The sequence below is a fragment of the Necator americanus genome, chromosome X (assembly GCF_031761385.1).
Source record: "Necator americanus strain Aroian chromosome X, whole genome shotgun sequence".
In the NCBI taxonomy this organism is placed as follows: Eukaryota; Metazoa; Nematoda; class Chromadorea; order Rhabditida; family Ancylostomatidae; genus Necator; species Necator americanus.
In genome coordinates this window covers 15,557,895-15,576,343 of record NC_087376.1, presented here as the reverse complement: position 1 = coordinate 15,576,343, position 18,449 = coordinate 15,557,895, and the positions used below count along the sequence as shown (strand labels likewise).

The 18,449-nt window shown below is 42.1% G+C and overlaps 1 protein-coding gene across 2 annotated transcripts in view; it reads left to right on the top strand.

Moving 5' to 3' along the window:
* Positions 1–18,449, top strand: part of RB195_023351 (uncharacterized protein) — a gene marked incomplete at both ends in the record, with an annotated part of 42,163 nt that overhangs the window by 8,086 nt on the left and 15,628 nt on the right. For both annotated transcript variants that reach the window (XM_064210745.1, XM_064210746.1), the window contains 8 exons: positions 29–170; positions 275–375; positions 484–627; positions 10,145–10,213; positions 10,330–10,482; positions 10,541–10,736; positions 10,847–10,961; positions 18,303–18,427. In XM_064210745.1, coding sequence (XP_064066626.1) covers positions 29–170; positions 275–375; positions 484–627; positions 10,145–10,213; positions 10,330–10,482; positions 10,541–10,736; positions 10,847–10,961; positions 18,303–18,427 — 1,045 coding nt within the window. The remainder of the gene's footprint in view (positions 1–28; positions 171–274; positions 376–483; positions 628–10,144; positions 10,214–10,329; positions 10,483–10,540; positions 10,737–10,846; positions 10,962–18,302; positions 18,428–18,449) is intronic.

The following is an 18,449-nucleotide window of genomic DNA, read 5'->3' as shown; positions in this document are numbered from 1 at the left end:
TATACATATAGTTAAGATCATATTCTAGTCGCCTTTGAGATTTCCCAGTGCTGATCGAGTTCGACGTTTTGGTGATGATCCTACGAGTGCGCAGTACCACAAGAAGATGGCCGTTCATCGTAAACTAATTGTTGAGAGATTGGTTGTGCTTACCCACAGTTTCATTAAGGGTAAGACGCCCAGCAGGATTTAATGCGAATTCTACCAGTGCCGTTGAAAATTACGTACATCTTGCCCTATAAAAGTTCTTACGTGAAATCCTAAATATTTGCAGGTATCTGCGATGCCATCTCTTGCTTCCCATTAGGCTTAATATGGTTGGTGCAACAACTAAATTCGGCATTAACTGATATTAAGCGGTTAAGTGCGAATGAGGTGGCGACATTCATTTCTTTCGTATGAATTTGACTTCTCGGATAATGATGACAAATTTTCCTATCTCATAGGTTTTGGTTATCCTCGTACTAACTTTTAAATTTTTAGGCAGCCCTCATATGTACCGATCTTATTGTCACTAATTTGCTTTGTCCTGCTATTATCAATCCCGAAACTATTGGGATAATTAGTGATACGCCTATAAGCCACATCGCTCGTTTCAACCTTATGCAGATTGGACAGATCATCCAGGTTTGTTACTTTTTTTCAAATGCGCTCTCCCATCTTATGAATGTCATTATTGTAACGTGTACGGTGGGTAACATAACACGCACCTTGGTGGGTGCGTGTTTGCACTAAGGTTCGATGAGTTGAAATATAAGAGCAAAAACTGATGATGTTGGAATCTCTCGAGGAATAGATAGGCAGGGGAGTGTATTTCAGTAGTATGAGCAGGGTCGAGCTTGTAGTTGAGGAAAAAACCCTCCTAAAAGTGACCCGCTCCCATAACAGACCCTCATGGGCGATCTCTACATTTCATTCTTTCTAATATAGACGCTCTTGTAGCAATAAAAAAATGAAATGTAGTGACTAGAATTAAAGAAACAAATTGGAGCTTAAGAAATAGATTGAAGTAATATAATATAACATTAGAGGTACCCATAAGTGATCAATTAATATTAGTGTGGAATGTTTCCTTTAGTATAAAGTCAAAAATATCGATGAAATGTGAGCTTACCTAGATTTGTAATTTGCTTCAAAGGAAACAAAATTTTATGAACCAGGGATTGAGATTCTACCAGCAAGATAGCAAAAGGTCTTGGATAACGACGAAGATTATATAATCGACTAAAGGTAAAAGCAAATGTACGTAAATTCTTTTTTTGTCACTGGAATAATTGATTACTTATGGATACCCCTAATATAGTAATTACTAACGAGTAGCACTATAATAAACATTAATATATAGCGTTATAAGTAAAATGAAAATGTATAGTGTAATATAGACCCCTCAGATAGCTCACTACAATAATTAGAATGGGTCGCTACATATGCGTACATATATGTTGTAAACATGAGGAAGTTCTTAGCGTGAATTCGACGACACAAGTTTTCTCTTTTGACACTGATTATGGATGCTCAAGAGTTTGATCACCGGCGGAGTCTCGATTTCTCTTAAAGGAAAAAAAAACTGATAACGACGCAGGATACGTTCCAAAGCCATTGTCACTTGTTTACTTCTATTTACACACAATTTTACACGTTGACTGTGACTATAGATGGTTTCCGTTGATTCCCACCCGAATCTTAATTTTGCAAAACGAAAAGAAAAACCACTTGGGAAGACATGGCAGGGTCAAGTGTGTGATGGGATTTTCAAATCGGGAGTAGTAAAGAAAGGGGGTCGTAAGGGAGTGTGCGGTTGGTAGTAGTGAATTGAGGATAGCACGATAACCAAGAAAAGGAGCTTTATTGAACCGGAGCACGAAACATGTTCACACAAAAACAACAGGGTGTCGTTTTTGTCATGCACGGGTCATACAAGCGTCGTATACAATACGGGTCTACTCTAAGCAAATAACATGGTGAAATTCCCATCCTACAACAAAAAGAATTACACTTTCTCAAATTGTTGTGTTTTATGACTCCAAGCGTTTCCTTCTTTTGTCATTAGCACGAATTGTTCTTTGCAACGGGGATTTTGCCCACTTTCTTACGCTACTGGAGTCGTATTTATTTATTACTATATAGTAGTTAGCGTATTACTTGTATACATGTTGCTCTTTAAACTCTGAAATGCTCAGTGCAGAAATCACACTTCAGTCTGGGATTGATTCCTGATCGTATCAATAAACTAACGATACATCCCACTGCGCCATCAACCAACACATCAATGCCTATTTTGATAGAGTAGGTAATATATTTAATTGGTTGTATGGAAGGAGTATCGAAACAGTGTTCAAGCTATGAAAGAAATAAAATTTTCCTCCTATGGCCTCTTAGTACAAAATACAAGAAGTTACCTTTGGTTAGTTCCATTTCTTTTATATAAAATAATAACACAGAAATTTGTAGTGCTTAGATATTTGATGCTTCCGGCAAATTAAATTTCTAGGAGGATCAAAATTTTCATTTAGCTACGTTCATTTAAACATTTCGTTTTCCATTTCGTTTTTCTTTTAACTTCTACTACACCAGTCTCAAAGTCCGGCTAAAGCCGGACTTCAGACTTTCGGTGGTTTTAGCTTCGCTCCCCTTGACTGATCAATGAAAGTTAATGGTAATGGTGTTTTCTGTAAAATTAGATTTGTGTTTTTTAACAACGCTTTCCTTCTCTTCTTTATATTATAAATTACGGATTAAAGATTACGGAGTTTTCCTTCTAAATGCGTCAATTCTACATTTGGAGAATATTCGACCATCAGCTACAAACACTCCTTCGATGCCAAAATAATATAGATATAATTTGAAAGGACTACTCGAAGTATGGGTGTTCCTCCTGATTTCCCCCAGAAGTTATCACAGAATGATATTTTAACATAAAATGACGTGAAAAACATCATCCTACTGATAAAGATAACGTTCCACGTCAGATCACATAAACATCTTGCTACTATTTGAGCATCCGTTTGCACGCGTGTTTCCACTTTCTGAGAACGGCATGCTACAAACTTGAGGCGAACAAAGAAGGAAATAGGCACGCGGAGGAGTCATAAGGGTGAAGAGCAAAGCGCCCAGTGTTCACGGCTATGAAACTGCTGCAACCATTTACCTTTTACGACATGCACACAAAGGTATTGCGCACCAATGACCGGGTCCAGCGACGCCGGTGGATCCGTCGCACCCCATATTATAGAAATCTGGCGCTGGCGCACAAATCTGACGCCGTTGGACCCATCGCACCCCCTTCTATAGGTATGTGGCGCCGGTAAACCAATCTGACGCCGTTGGACCCGTTACACCCCTTCTATAGGTATCTGGCGCCGGTGGACCCGTCGCACCCGCTTCTATAGGTATCTGGCGCCGGTGGACTCGTTACACCCTTTCTATAGGTATCTGGCGCCGGTGGACCCGTCGCACCCGCTTCTATAGGTATCTGACGCTGGTGGACCCGTTGTACCCCCTTCTATAGGTATCTGACGCTGGTGGACCCGTTGTACCCCCTTCTATAGGTATCTGGCGCCGGTGGACCCGTCGCACTCCCTCCTATAGGTATTTGGCGCCGGTGGACCCGTCGCACCCCCCTTTTTGAATTTCGTGACTGACACACACACACACACACACACACACACACACACACACACACACACACACACACACACACACACACACACACACACACACACACACACACACACACACACACACACACACACACACACACACACACACACACACACACACACACACACACACACACACACACACACACACACACACACACACACACACACACACACACACACACACACACACACACACACACACACACACACACACACACACACACACACACCCACACACACACACACACACACACACACACACACACACACACACACACACACACACACACACACACACACACACACACAACACACACACACACACACACACACACACACACACACACACACACACACACAACACACACACACACACACACACACACACACACACACACACACACACACACACACACACACACACACACACACACACACACACACACACACACACACACACACACACACACACACACACACACACACACACACACACACACACACACACACACACACACACACAAACGTGACAGAATAAGCCCGTTACTACATACATGGTGATTACAAGAAATTATGAATGATTACATAAATTACAAAATTTTATATAGTTTGGAGCGTAGGACAGTAACATGGAAGCATCAACATTTCTTTTTGACAATGCTCAATGTGTTGACAGTCTAATAATGAGACCACGCAGGTTCGACACCTCACTGAGGCAAATTTTTGCAAAAGAGACAAACTTAAAACTGGTTCCAAAAAATGTGGAATTTAGTTTTACGTTAGTTTACATCAGTTTGAAAGAGCCAAAAAAGTTCAGATTCTGTGCACATTGTTAGGTCTGGCAGATCGCGAATAACATCGTTATGAGAGAACCTAAAGAAAAAAATTTAGGTAGTTCTTTAGAGAAGAAAGTTTGCTCTAAAAACAGTCATGTTGCTGTATTTTGTACCTCCTAATCTTTTTGGAATTTTGTTAGGACGAAGTTTGAAATTTTTCGACGTTTTTTGGATTTGTCCATTTAAATTTTGAGAGAACCAGACGGTCCGAAGAGGAGAATTTTGGCTTCTCTTAGCCCCTCCATCCAAATATATGAGCGGTTTTTTTAAAACGCCGTCCCATTTTTGTGAAACGGAAAAACTCGCCAAAACCCCAATTTTTGCTTGAGCGCCGAAAAGTATGATCTTGAATAAAATTCAATAACTCGAAGTAACTTAGAGCGAAACAAGTCATCTTCCAGTACGTTGTAGCCGAAGATTTTCTCTATTAGATGCTGCATCAAGCGATTTCCAGGGCCTCCCCGCTTTTCCAAATGTTTGGCGCAAAAAGATGGCAAAAATGGCATTTTTCCCATCCTTGTCCGATCAAAATTCCAAAACCACTATTAGATGAAAAAGAACAACGACACGACTGTTTTTTAAAGGCGATTCTTCTTCCCCCAAATTTTCTTTGAAACACTTCTGAAAACTACGAATAATTAAATTCCTCATCTTTTAAAAGTGGTTTCAAGTTTGCAACTTGTTGATAGTCGAATTTAAGCAACAGCCAAGATTGTTAACAAAATTTATTACGGCTAACGTTTCGGCGTTGTCGCCTTCGTCAGAGCCTGGAAAGTAAGAACATTTGCAATATATCCTCTCAAATGCCTCATCCAGAACAAGTCATCATCCCCTAGGATATTACACCCGGAAACAAAAACCAAAAAAGCCCAAATCGTTGTGCCTACCTTAGTAGCCGCGTTGCCGTGATGTTAGCGGATATCCGCGTGGTGCTATCGCTCCGCTGATACTAATTAGGATGCGACCCGCATATGACTCCGTAGATCAAACCCGCAAAAGTCTTGATACAGAGCCAGCTCGTTGGTCACGGCTAAGCACTCTTCCTTTCTATTCATTTTTGGACCTTTTGCATTTATCCAAAAGGCTTCTAAAGTTCTGCGAGCTATAATTTCGGGTTCGTACGATAGAATTGTGACAGCTATGCAGAAAGGAACGTTTTCATGACATTGTCTGCGGTGAACTCCGAGGGGAGTTGCTGCATTCGATTGTTTCATCCCTCTTAGATGTTCTTTAATGCGAATACAAAGGGGCGCCCTGTTTCGCCAATGTATTGGTTTGCACGAAATTAGATAGACTACACCAGAGACCATGCAGTCCCCTTCCTTCCCGAATGGGCATATTGCACAGTCTGGAGTGAGACAGAAGCGGTCGTACATTCTGTTTCGAACTAGTTGTTTTTTGAGATTTGTTGGAGGTATTTCCACAACTCTCACTTGGTCCTCGAGACCGCATTTCACCAGACTAGCCCGTATAGCTTTACTCAGGTCGTCGGTTAGGAAGGGCAGGCAGAAATTGATCTTATTCGACTCAACCAGTGTGGCATATTCTTGCTGCGCACCAAGATCTGGCCTACGTGCTACATTACCAATGTAACCGTTAGAATTCGCGATGCGTTGCGCTAGGTTGATCGCATCGATCCGCTCCTGGACATCTGATGTCACCCTTACGGCTGTCCTTAAGAATATACCACACTGGTTGAGTCGAATAAGATCAATTTCTGCCTGCCCTTCCTAACCGACGACCTGAGTAAAGCTATGCGGGCTAGTCTGGTGAAATGCGGTCTCGAGGACCAAGTGAGAGTTGTGGAAATACCTCCAACAAATCTCAAAAAACAACTAGTTCGAAACAGAATGTACGACCGCTTCTGTCTCACTCCAGACTGTGTAATATGCCCATTCGGGAAGGAAGGGGACTGCATGGTCTCTGGTGTAGTCTATCTAATTTCGTGCAAAACATGTGGGGACCAATACATTGGCGAAACAGGGCCCCCCTTTGTATTCGCATTAAAGAACATCTAAGAGGGATGAAACAATCGAATGCAGCAACTCCCCTCGGAGTTCACCGCAGACAATGTCATGAAAACGTTCCTTTCTGCATAGCTGTCACAATTCTATCGTACGAACCCGAAATTATAGCTCGCAGAACTTTAGAAGCCTTTTGGATAAATGCAAAAGGTCCAAAAATGAATAGAAAGGAAGAGTGCTTAGCCGTGACCAACGAGCTGGCTCTGTATCAAGACTTTTGCGGGTTTGATCTACGGAGTCATATGCGGGTCGCATCCTAATTAGTATCAGCGGAGCGATAGCACCACGCGGATATCCGCTAACATCACGGCAACGCAGCTACTAAGGTAGGCACAACGATTTGGGCTTTTTTTGGTTTTTGTTTCCGGGTGTAATATCCTAGGGGATGATGACTTGTTCTGGATGAGGCATTTGAGAGGATATATTGCAAATGTTCTTACTTTCCAGGCTCTGACGAAGGCGACAACGCCGAAACGTTAGCCGTAATAAATTTTGTTAACAATATTGGCTGTTGCTTAAATTCGACTATCAACAAGCTGCAATCTCTATGCCAAGATTCAAAGAAAGTCGAACTTTCGCACTTCTGGTTTCAAGTTTCTAACTTTTTTGCAAAAATTTGATTCAGCGAGGTGTCGAACCTGCGTCATCTCTTTGCCATATTGTAACGACAGAGTGTTGATTTTTTTTCCGTTCTTTTTCGACGTTCCTTTGTAATTCAACCTATACACCTGACTCTTCTATTTTTTTCGTCGTGTTGATCACCTTAATCACCTTGTTTTACTCTCGTTGTTCCTCGAACTGGTCGAGCGAGCGCCATTAATCCTTCCATTTGTCCCGATCGCGTACAAGAGCCGTCCAATTTTTTCTCGTTTGGCGTGGGACACGAAGAGCGTGGAATTTCTCTTTCAAGGACTTTGTGAAAAAGTCTGACCATCGGGTCGGCGATCCTCCAATACTGCGTGGAACCCAGTCGCCAGCGGTTGTCGTTGAAGCGCATCACGTGTCCGGCCCACCTTATTTTCCTGTACTTGGAAAATGCGGTGGCGTCTCTGAACCTCGATCGCTGCCGTAGGACAGAACTTCGAATTCCATCTCTCGTTTACGTGAGGCGGGATACCTCTAGCATCACTCTTTCGACTTTGTGAAGAAGTTCGTATAAAAAATCATTATTGTAAAGATCTTGTAGATGACGGACAGCAAGCAGATTGGGCGATAGTTGCCGATGTCATGTGGATCTCCCTTTTTATACAACAACACGGTCTTGCTGGTCTGTTGTGTTGTTTAGAGACCTTGCATTGCGACAGGTAATGCGTGAACAGTCTCGCCAGGGTGTTGATGAGAACTGGCGGAAGGTTGTTCAGGTGTTCTGGTCTTATTCTGTCGGGACCAGGTGCCGTACGGTTTCTTACCGACATGATAGCATGTCGTATTTCGGACGGGGGAACCTCTGGAGTGACATGTTCGTCATCCCTCAGATGGTGAGTAGGCAAGTGGATATGGCTGTCGATGAGATCAGAGTAGAAGTCGTAGATGATCTTCTCCATTCCCCTTCTCGATGCTGTAGTTGTTCCCATAGATGCGATAGTCGGAGCTCCTTCATTTTTGAACGGTTGGGAAAGGGATCTCCTTCACTTTTGAACGGTTGGCGAAATTACCCCCTTCATTTTAGCTTCACCCCATGAGCTAAACCGCCTTCACCTGAGGAGGGTCCGGCTCCTCCCTATCGCACCTACGGAACGCTGGGGACTGGTCCTTGAAGAACTCTCGAGTGTCTTTTTGATGTCGTCGCGGAACTAAAAGTCTTGACCGTGTAGATGAGGTTAGAGATTGGAAAAAAGGTGGTAATCCGAGGGAGCTAGGTCTGAAGAATACGGTGGGTGTGGTAAAATAGTCCAGCCGAACTTCATCAGTTCAACCTTGGTCGTTGTTGCAATGTGCGGTCGAGCGTTGTCGTGCTGGAATTAGAGTTCCTGCTTCTCCGGGCATGCATTTTCGAGATTCGTCTTTAAATTCCTCAGTTGCTCAATGTAGACGTCTGCGGTCACTCTTCTTCCTCGGCGAGCAGCTCCCAGTATTCGACACCGTGTACGCTTCGGCAGAGCATAACCTTTTTGGGTTGTATGCTGAGTTTAGGGACGTCTTCTGCATCCGCACCTTTGTCAAAAAATTGGGCACGTCGGCAAATGTTAGAATAGGAATCCAATACTCATCCCCGGTGATTGGATGCTCAAGCCATGTGCGGGTGCGCTTGAGGGTGAGGAGAGAAAGTGCCATATCAGCGGGACGGTCTATGTCATATTGCGTCAGTGGTACCCATCGAAGTAGTTTTCGTACTTCGTCGATTGACTTCAGTCCGCGAACAACTGTGATTTGACTCACCCCAAGAGCGACTGTCACTTCGCGAGTGGTTTGATACGGATCGGCTTTCAGCAAGTCCAAATCCAACTACATCGGGCGTCCAGAGCGGTCTTCATCTTCGACGGAATAGTCGCCCAGCGCGAACTTCGAGTGCCACTTGTAGACTGTACTTCTAGCGGGGGCGTGTGGTAAACTTCCATCAGACATCTATCGATATCCGCGGGTTCTTGGCCAGATAGATTGAGAAAGAGTATGACGTTGTGGAGGTGGAGTGACGATGGTTTGAAATTGCGCGGCATGGTGGGAGGAAAGCAACTAGTTCGGTGTAATTGTTAATTTACACTTTAAGGAACCTTTTATATTTTATTAAGCGGTAACTAAAGCGTCCACTTCTCATCCCCGGTGCGTCCGTTTTCGTTAGCTCTTTGCTGAGTGATGATCTCTTGAAGTCATCACTACCACATTGTTAACTTTCGACTCATCCTAATAATTGGGAAAAATTCGAAACTGGGGAAAACATTTATATTATTTAGAATTATTTTCACCTTGATGTCAAAAAAAGCTAGAAAATTACAAACAATAAATTTTGTACCATTGCATATTGGAAGTATTGCACGAAATTGACTGTGAGCATCATTATTTAGGTACTCGTGGAACATACTTTGTTCTAATTTTATTACTATCTGTAGCTGTAGATGTCCTTTTTTTTTGCTTACTCCCCATTCCGCGCAGACGAATTCTTAGCGTTCTCCCGTAGCTGTAAGGCGATCACATGCTGTTTCACATGCTTTCTTCTGTATTTGTTGAGGAGGTCAGTGTGATCACGCTCATTGTGATTGACACCCTACATCTATCTATTCGTGAACAGATTCCAACGTCGTCAATTCGCTGTCTTCAATCCACGCTCATAATCCTCGTTGAGCCGGATATCTAATGTTGTGGGTAGCAAGAAACGTAGTGAATCACGGATCAGTTCAAAGTTATTTCATTTATTTTCGCCTTAGCAATGATGGGATTGTGGAACGTTGCGTTGTCTGTGTGGAAGTACACTTTTGTCCCAAATGTTTTCCGAACTGAAACAAATCTGATACGGAAAGATTTGAATTTGTAGTTTGTGCTTGCTAGGTGTCACATAATTAACTGCAATACCACTTAGTAATGTACCAGAACTTATTAGACAACTCGTAGATAGTATTAGGCATTGTATGTTGTGAATATGCAGCCCTTTCTTTTCCCGATTATTTTTCATTCACTGGTCTTTTAGACTCTTGCGCTGAGTCGTCACGAAACACCACAACCGCACTTCCAAGTTTTCATCTCGCATTTCAAAGATGTATGTCGCGGCATGTTCTTCCCATCCTGTTTTCTTGAACTAATTCAGAGACACATGTTTTCGTGTACAGATATACAAAGTTGTTCTGGCACTGCTACTTTTATGGAAACTTACAGAGTCCTATTTGTGGACTTGTTGGTTCACTTCTTTCTCGTCCACTTCCCTCCTTCAACTCCATCTTCACCTCTATTCTCTCTGAATCTCATCGAACAAGAGAACTTTTTCGTCGCACTTACTTTATGGGATCATTGGCTGAGGTTAACACCTTGGTGAGCCTTTATACTTTACTTGTGAAATAGGTCTTTCTATCAAATTAAATTATTGCAGGTTTCGATATTGCATTCAAGTGCCGTATCAAAGGTGTCATCAGATGGAATACGTGCAGAGCTAAACGAACTTCGCAGCCGTTTGCCTAGATCGTTCTCAACAAACGTCAGTATTTTGGACTTGGCAGAGGCACCGGTTGTATTGACGTCAAACTCTCATGTACATCAAAGTACGATAAGGGTTTCTGCTGACAAAGGCAGGCGTTTCTACTTTTTTATGTCATTATTGAGCACTTGTAATAAAATCTGCTGATGAAATCATGCAAATTGGACTGCAAGCAGATTCTTTTAAGACAACTGTTTTCAGCTCATGGTTCGATGTTAAATTCTCTACCGCATATTTCGAATCGTTCTCATTATCCCTCAACATTGTTGCCACGCGAATGCTTTGATGTCATTGTCTTTCACATAGACACACAATCGTATGTGTTTAATTCATCGTCTCACTAACAGGAATAGTGTATAGTAATATTGATCAGCGTCGTACGGCTGGAGTTTAACTGGTGGAGAGTGATGAGAAAAGTTAGAGAGGGAGAATAATCATGATGAAGTAGGATGAAAGATTACGTCAGTGTGGTTAAAGGCAGCATACTACGAATTTGACTTAGTAAGGGAAACCGCTGGAAAAGCTAGAGGTGAGGTTGTAGATTGCGGGATCAGGGGTGGTACCGCTCATCTCTCCCTAATCGTTGTAAAAAAAAAAACAGCGTGAATGACTCCGATTTTCATGACGATTTCAGTTGCAACGCGCCACCCTTGTACACGCATCAAATCCGGCTGCGCAGCGGTCCAATGAGTTCTTTTCGACTGCCTTTTCAAGTGAAACCAGTGAAAAGGTTGCTGAGGGGACAACATAGTACATAGAGGAGCGTTCTAACGTATTTCGCAGAAACTAAAACGGTTTTCACGCCATTTTTCAAGACGATTAAGGAGAGTTGAGCGCAACCACCCTTGATCCCGCAATCTATTAGGTTCTCAAGAAGGTCCTTGCGGTTTTATATCTTCAATTTAGAAGAAGCATACCTCAGCCCCAACAAAACTTTATTAATCGAAATGAAAACCGTCAGAATCAATACACTTTTGCCAGCGAGAAACAAGTGGATTTATAAAGTGGATTCCAACATAATAGAATCCTGGAGTCCTAGACGCAATAAAGTCGTTAAGGGCCGTTTCGGCATCTTTTCACTTCCTGAAGCATTCTCACCAAAAAAAAAAGTTGTCGAGATGCTTAAAAAAGTGGTAGTCGGTAGGCGAGAGGTCCGGCGAGAATGTCGGATAGGGGAGAGTCTCGTAGCCCCATTCGTTCAACTTCTGCAGAGTCGGTTGCGGCGTGGCGTTGTCGTGGACCAAGAATGGTCCTTTTCTGTTGACCTATACCGGGCAGATACGCTGCAGTTTTCGATGCATTTCGTCGATTTGTTGGCAGTACTTCCTCGCTGTAATCGTTTCGCCCGGATTCAAGAAGCAGTGGTGGAGACCTGTTGCAGACCACCAGACGTTCATCATAACCTTTTTTTTGCAACTTTGCTTTGGAAAGTGTTGTGGAGCTTCGTCGCGGTCCAACCAGTGAGCCGAACGTCGCCGATTGTCGTAGAGGATCCACTTTTCATCGCACGTCACAATTCGGTTGAAAAACTGCTCGTTTTTGTTCCGCAGGAGTGCAGACGACACCTCAAAATGACAATTTTTTTATTATCGTCTATCGAGCTTTTTCGACTTCCCAATCTCCTTGGTGGTTGGAAATTGTCGTATACGTTAATCTAATTCTTCAGCAAGCTTTCGAATAGTACGTGGGTTGGCTTCGACTAAGGCTCTCAGTTGGTTGTTGTCAACATTAGATGGCTCTAGTCACCGCTGCAGAATTTTTCGAACCACCATTATGCTGTAAGCTCGTTAGTGGTTCCTGAGTCAAACGAATCATTCTTATTGCGACTTCTTTCGGCAGCTTTTCGGCCTAGCTTAAAGGCATCACCCCACGAAAATGAGGTGGTGCAGATTTCAGGTGGAGTATTCGTATACAGGATGGGAGACTACGGAGAGGGGGGTGATTCCGTCCATTTCTTCCCAATTGCCGTATAAAACGGCCAGGAAGATACGACTTCATTCCTTTTGGCGCACCATTTTGTACAAGAGGTTCGATTGGAGCGCGCCAGTCTTGTGCGGCGCCGCATCTTCCGGGCCGTTTTTTACGGCACTTAGCAAGAAATAGACGGAATCACCTCCCTCTCCGTAGTCTCCCATCCCGTATACGAATACTCCACCTGAAATCTGAGGTGGTACGGATTTCAGGTGTATTCTTATACGGTATAGTATATTATGGAGAGAGGGGTGATTCCATCTATTTCTTCATAATTGCCGTAAAAAACGGTCCGGAAGATGCGACGCGTGCACAAGGCTGGAGCGCTCCAATCGAACTCGTAGAAAATAGCACGCTGGAACGCTCGAAACCGTATCTTCCTAGCCGTTTTTTACGGCAATTAGGAAGAAATGGATGGAATCACCATTCTCTCCATAATCTATGACCCCGTATACGAATAATCCGCCTGAAATCCGTACCACCTCAGATTCCTGGGATGATGTCTTTAAACTGAAACAAGAAAATCGTGCAAATTTGTGTCTTGTCCATGCTATATTTGAGGTCCTGAAAAAAGAGACCAAATTATCTGGAAACAAAACGAACGTAACGACCAGATAGAGCGAATAACGCACTTCAAAATAATATATGAAGTCGAAGTATTATAACAAAATTTTATTTGAAATAAAGGATAAACAAATAACAACAAACAGCTACAGATGGTGCGATCCGATCCGATGAAATGCGACCACGATTGATCACGTTTCCGCGATAAAGGATGAAATTAGAATAAAGTGTCTGGCGTTAATAAATCCACTTGGGATGCGCCACCACGTTCACTTCAATTCAGAATCGTTTGAGGTTTACGAACGTGTAACTGGCCAATACTGTGACTTGCGTTGGCTAGCCAATGTGTCAAGTCAATGTTTTTATACTTCCAGACTAGTCTGGTACCAATTTATCGACCCCGGAGGGATGAAAGGCTCAGTGAACGCTAGGGCAGATTTGAACCTCCGATCGATCGTGCAGATAAACATTTGAAACAATGTACATTAAATATAACATTAAATATTAAACATTTAAAATACAAGTAACAAAAACCGCAAGAACTTTCTTGAGAACCTAATACATCCCCATCTGTGGCTTTTGCAGCGGATTCCCTCACCAAGTCAGATTCGTGGTATGCTACCTTTAAAGAAGCCCTGTTCTTCAAAAATTGTTAATTTTGAATATCTGATTAAGAGAGATATCAGAAAGAAAAGTAGGTACGAGAAATTATCTCAGCTTCCCAGACGTGTTATTGGGACACGATCCTCCCAAAAACCCTCCTTTCATCTCCTCTAATGTAGTCGCTCATGTATTGATTTAAAATAAAATATAATAAGCAAAATCTTTGAAAAAAGAAGTTAAAGAATTAATAGATGGATTAGAATGAAAATAAAATCTAGTACATTAAATAAGTAATATATAAGATAAGTACGAATAAAAAAAAAATAAAAAGGGAGTGTTAGCAAGTTTAATTCTGTTCCCTAGCTAAGTTTTGAGAGAATGTGCAAGGCTGTGATAAAGAAAAGAAGATTTCGGTAGAAAAACTCTTCCGATAAAATATTGTAGAAGCAACGCATCATAAAACCTTTGATATTTGGATCTCTCGTGGACAATATAGAGTTCGGGGTGTAGATAACGAGTATGGGCATGATCACGCTCAATTTCCCCTCATTGTGGAAATTGTGGCGCGTGTCCAATGTTGGCGCGTTCTTACATACCTTAGAATTAAGGAGGTTTCTACTAGCCGTTTTTCAGGACTGTTAGAGGAAATTGAGCATGTTCACGCTTATACTCGTAATACAAAGCTCGAACTCTATATTGTCTACGAGGGATGCAAACAGGGGAACGGTCAGGAGGTACTCGTATGATGTGCCGGCACGTATCCAGTACGCTAGCGAGCATCGATAATTGCACCGCGCGTCTCCTGACAGCATCATAATCACCACGGTGGCGCCACAGTAGCACAGCGTGGTTGCTCTTGTTGTGCTCCGTCTCGCTGACGCACCACCCACACACCACCCTCCCCGCTCGCTGCGCCCGCAGCTCTTACGATGCGCTTTTAGAATTGAACGAAAAGGAAAGTGCCTGGTATTAGATGTTCTTTGGAACTCTAGATAAAGTATACTTGCGAGTTAATATAAATGAAAGAGGTTTGCATAAGTGATATGCCACTTAGAAACTCGAGTGAAAATGTTTATCATCTTGTCTGTGTTTAACGTGCCACGAAGCGCGTAAAATAAATCTGGAATAAATTTGAATTTCGACGACCACCAAGAAATTGTTGGAGAGCAGAAGGACTTCGAGGTTTAATCAGAATCTATCGCACATTGAGCGGTTAGAAGCAAACACTAGCTGCAGAAAAGCGTTGCACGAGGATCTTTCGAAATACAGGTAGAAGGAAATCCTGGAAGAAGCACAAAGAGCAAGTGTAAAATATTCACCTTTCATCCTGGCTGACGGAAAACAGGATTTGCACCTCTTCTCGTCGCGAGATGAAAATTACCACAAAGAGATCGAAAAGAGAAAATCGAAAAAATGAGCTGCACTTATGCAACCATTTCTAGTTATCTTCATTCGATGCAACACGTGGTCAAAGACAACGACTTCTGTATAGAACCGTCACTGAAGACAAGAAAGGGTGTCTCTACGTCAACATGAAATAGATAATGGAATGCAAGACCTTGAGAAGCACGCCGAAGATGCTGATTTTTACTTCTTGGTTATTCTATTTTTGAGAATCAAAGATCGTGGATAATTGAATTACTCGGGAAAACAATTACGTTTTTTCCAGCAAAAAGAGCTCTTTCAAATAGTATATAAACTTTGACCAATAATGCACAAAAATAATTATAACATAAAATCCAAAATAAAAACGCTACGGACTTATTGACCAACATTTTACGAAGTAGTACGAATAGAATCTGCCTATATTTGACCAAAACCGTTTTCTGTTTCGCGTTTCCATCGTCCTAAGTTTTTCTGGAATCTAATCAGGGAGAAAAGTAACCTTCTCCCTCTAGTTTTGGACTTTAGCAGCGGCTCTTTAACCGTTCCAGCGTAGTTGCGCAATGAGGAAAAGTGTGCAAAAACAGACTTCCGGATGCGCCTCGAAATATGTGCGACTTCAAACAAGGTCCCATAACTCAGTTAACAGCTCATATCTAAACTTATTCTGATTAAGGGTAGCGTATCATAACATTTTCTGTTTGGTCGGGTGCAAGACAAGAGGAACCCATGAAAACCGGCTGTCCGCTGCCGACCTGCCTTCGGCAGCTACACATTCTTCACGACCGCCTGATATAACCTAGGGCCCGCCCCCTATTGCTCTCCAATCAACGCTGCGCGCGACATTCCGCCGCGACGAAGCAGTGTATACTGCGAATTTGGAAGAAAGGAGTGAAAAACGAATTCACACAGCAGGTTCTGTAAGAGTTCTGTTGTACGAATATAGTAAACTGAGCATGTATTATCGGAAATTAAAGAGAAAAGGTAGATCTTTCTATCCAATCAAAAAAAAAAAAAAAAATACCACAGGCATATCATGGAATATCAAAGAGCCAAATGTTTGCTGATTGGTAGGAATGATATGCTTGAACTATATTGACCTCATTTGAACAACTTCACACAAATAAAGATTATCTCAAAAATATGCTGCAGGGAAGAGAATAACATGCATATATTTTCACACCTCATGATTGATGATGATTCCACTAATAAATAAATTCCACACATTTCAAGCCCTTACTGTTCTATATAACCTCGCAGTGGATAAGTATATGTTTGTCACGACGTCATTCAACGAATTCATGTTCAACTTTCAAGCGCAGCAACTATACGCACAGCAACTTCATGCCCTTATTACTTTGTATACATTCTTTAAACTCCTTTCTACATTTTACCTTTTAAAAATTTTATACATAGATAGAATTTCTATGGAGAGCGCATGTCACATATTTTAATACTTGCTTGTACGTTTTATACAATAAGACTTTGCATGGTTCTCTAAACTTCTTTCGACACCTTTTCATCGCTTCATTTCTTTCTATTGTATTATTATTGATGTATTAGTGGCGAACGGAGACCTTTGTATATTTGAGATCTACATTTAGTTGCAATGTCTCCGAGGCATTATTCGCGCCTCGTTCGGCGTTGGATGCCAATTTTACCCAGCAAGATAAGCAAAAAGAAATTCCTAGAAAGCGAAAAGTTTAAAAAAAAAATGTGACATTACACCGATTAATGGGACTTTTTTGAAACATCTCTTGCATTTCCAGAGATGGATGAGTGGTTTCCATTTAACAAGTCAAAACAAGATAATAAATATTTTCGCTCGTGCTTCTAAATGGCATATCACTTATGCAAACCTCTCATTTATATTAACTCGCAAGTATACTTTATCTAGAGTTTCAAAGAACATCTAATACCAGTCACTTTCCTTCTTCAATTCCAAAAGCGCATTGTAAGAGCTGCGGGCGCAGCGAGCGGGGAGGGTGGTGTGTGGGTGGTGCGTCAGCGAGACGGAGCACAACAAGAGCAACCACGCTGTGCTACTGTGGCGCCACCGTGGTGATTATGATGCTGTCAGGAGACGCGCGGTGCAATTATCGATGCTCGCTAGCGTACTGGATACGCGCCGGCACATCATATAAGTACCTCCTGACCGTTCACGTGTTTGCATCTCTCGTGGACAATATAGAGTTCGTGCTTTGTATTACGAGTTTAAGCGTGAACATGCTCAAATTCCTCTAACAGTCCTGAAAAACGGCTAGTAGAAACCTCCTTAATTCTTAGGTATGTAAGAACGCGCCAACATTGGACACGCGCCACGATTCCCACGATGAGGGGAAACTGAGCGTGATCATGCTCATACTCGTTATCTACACTCCGAACTCTATATTGTCCACTGGAGATCCAATTTTTGTCCAGCAAAAAGAGCTCTTTCAAATAGCACATAAAATTTGACCAATAATGCCCAAATAATTATAAAATAAAATCCAAAATAAAAACGCTACGTACTTATTTCCAACCTAATATTGATGATTGCATTTAACTATGAGCATCGTTATCCAGCAGCTTGTGCAGCAAAGTTTGCTCAAAATTTGTTCCGTCGTCGACGCGTAGGTATCTTTTTTCGTACCGTAGTGTCGTTGAGACCGCATTCTGTACTAGTGCGAAGGAAGAAGTCCCCTTTCGTTCACACTATTAATAATTGTGTATTGGATATTTGGCCCTTAAGAGGTGGTTTAGTGCTGTGCAAGATTTGTCGGGAGAAATGATCAAAAACAGACACCACATTGACTTTGTCGGGCCCAGATCCAGCATGAGGGCTTATTCACTGATGGAATGAATAAAAAGCCTCTTAAAATCCACTTAATTTTCGTTTGGAATCAGGAGAAATTTCTTTTTTAATTTTTAGGAGACCTCAAACCTAGAAGTAAATTTTCATTGAATGAGAGTTCTGAGCACAGGATTTGTCGATCATGCTTGTTCTAGATACTATTGTGCCGCATCGAATCTAGGAGGAAAGTAGCTGCACGTAGCTGGGCGTTCTTAAGCGGAAGTGATACATATTCTAAAGACTGGCATTCATGTCAAGTCAACATTCTAGTTTGTTTAGTGGATACTATATCTTCTATTGTAGTGACCCAATTGGTTTGATGTCCGAAGACAAGTACATGGAAAGCGTTGTCGTAGAAGTAGCGCCAAAGAAACGCATTGGCAGTGGAACTTTAAAAAGAACATGTGTTGTCGATACTGGAAGTACTGGTACGTGGAATTCTCAATTCAG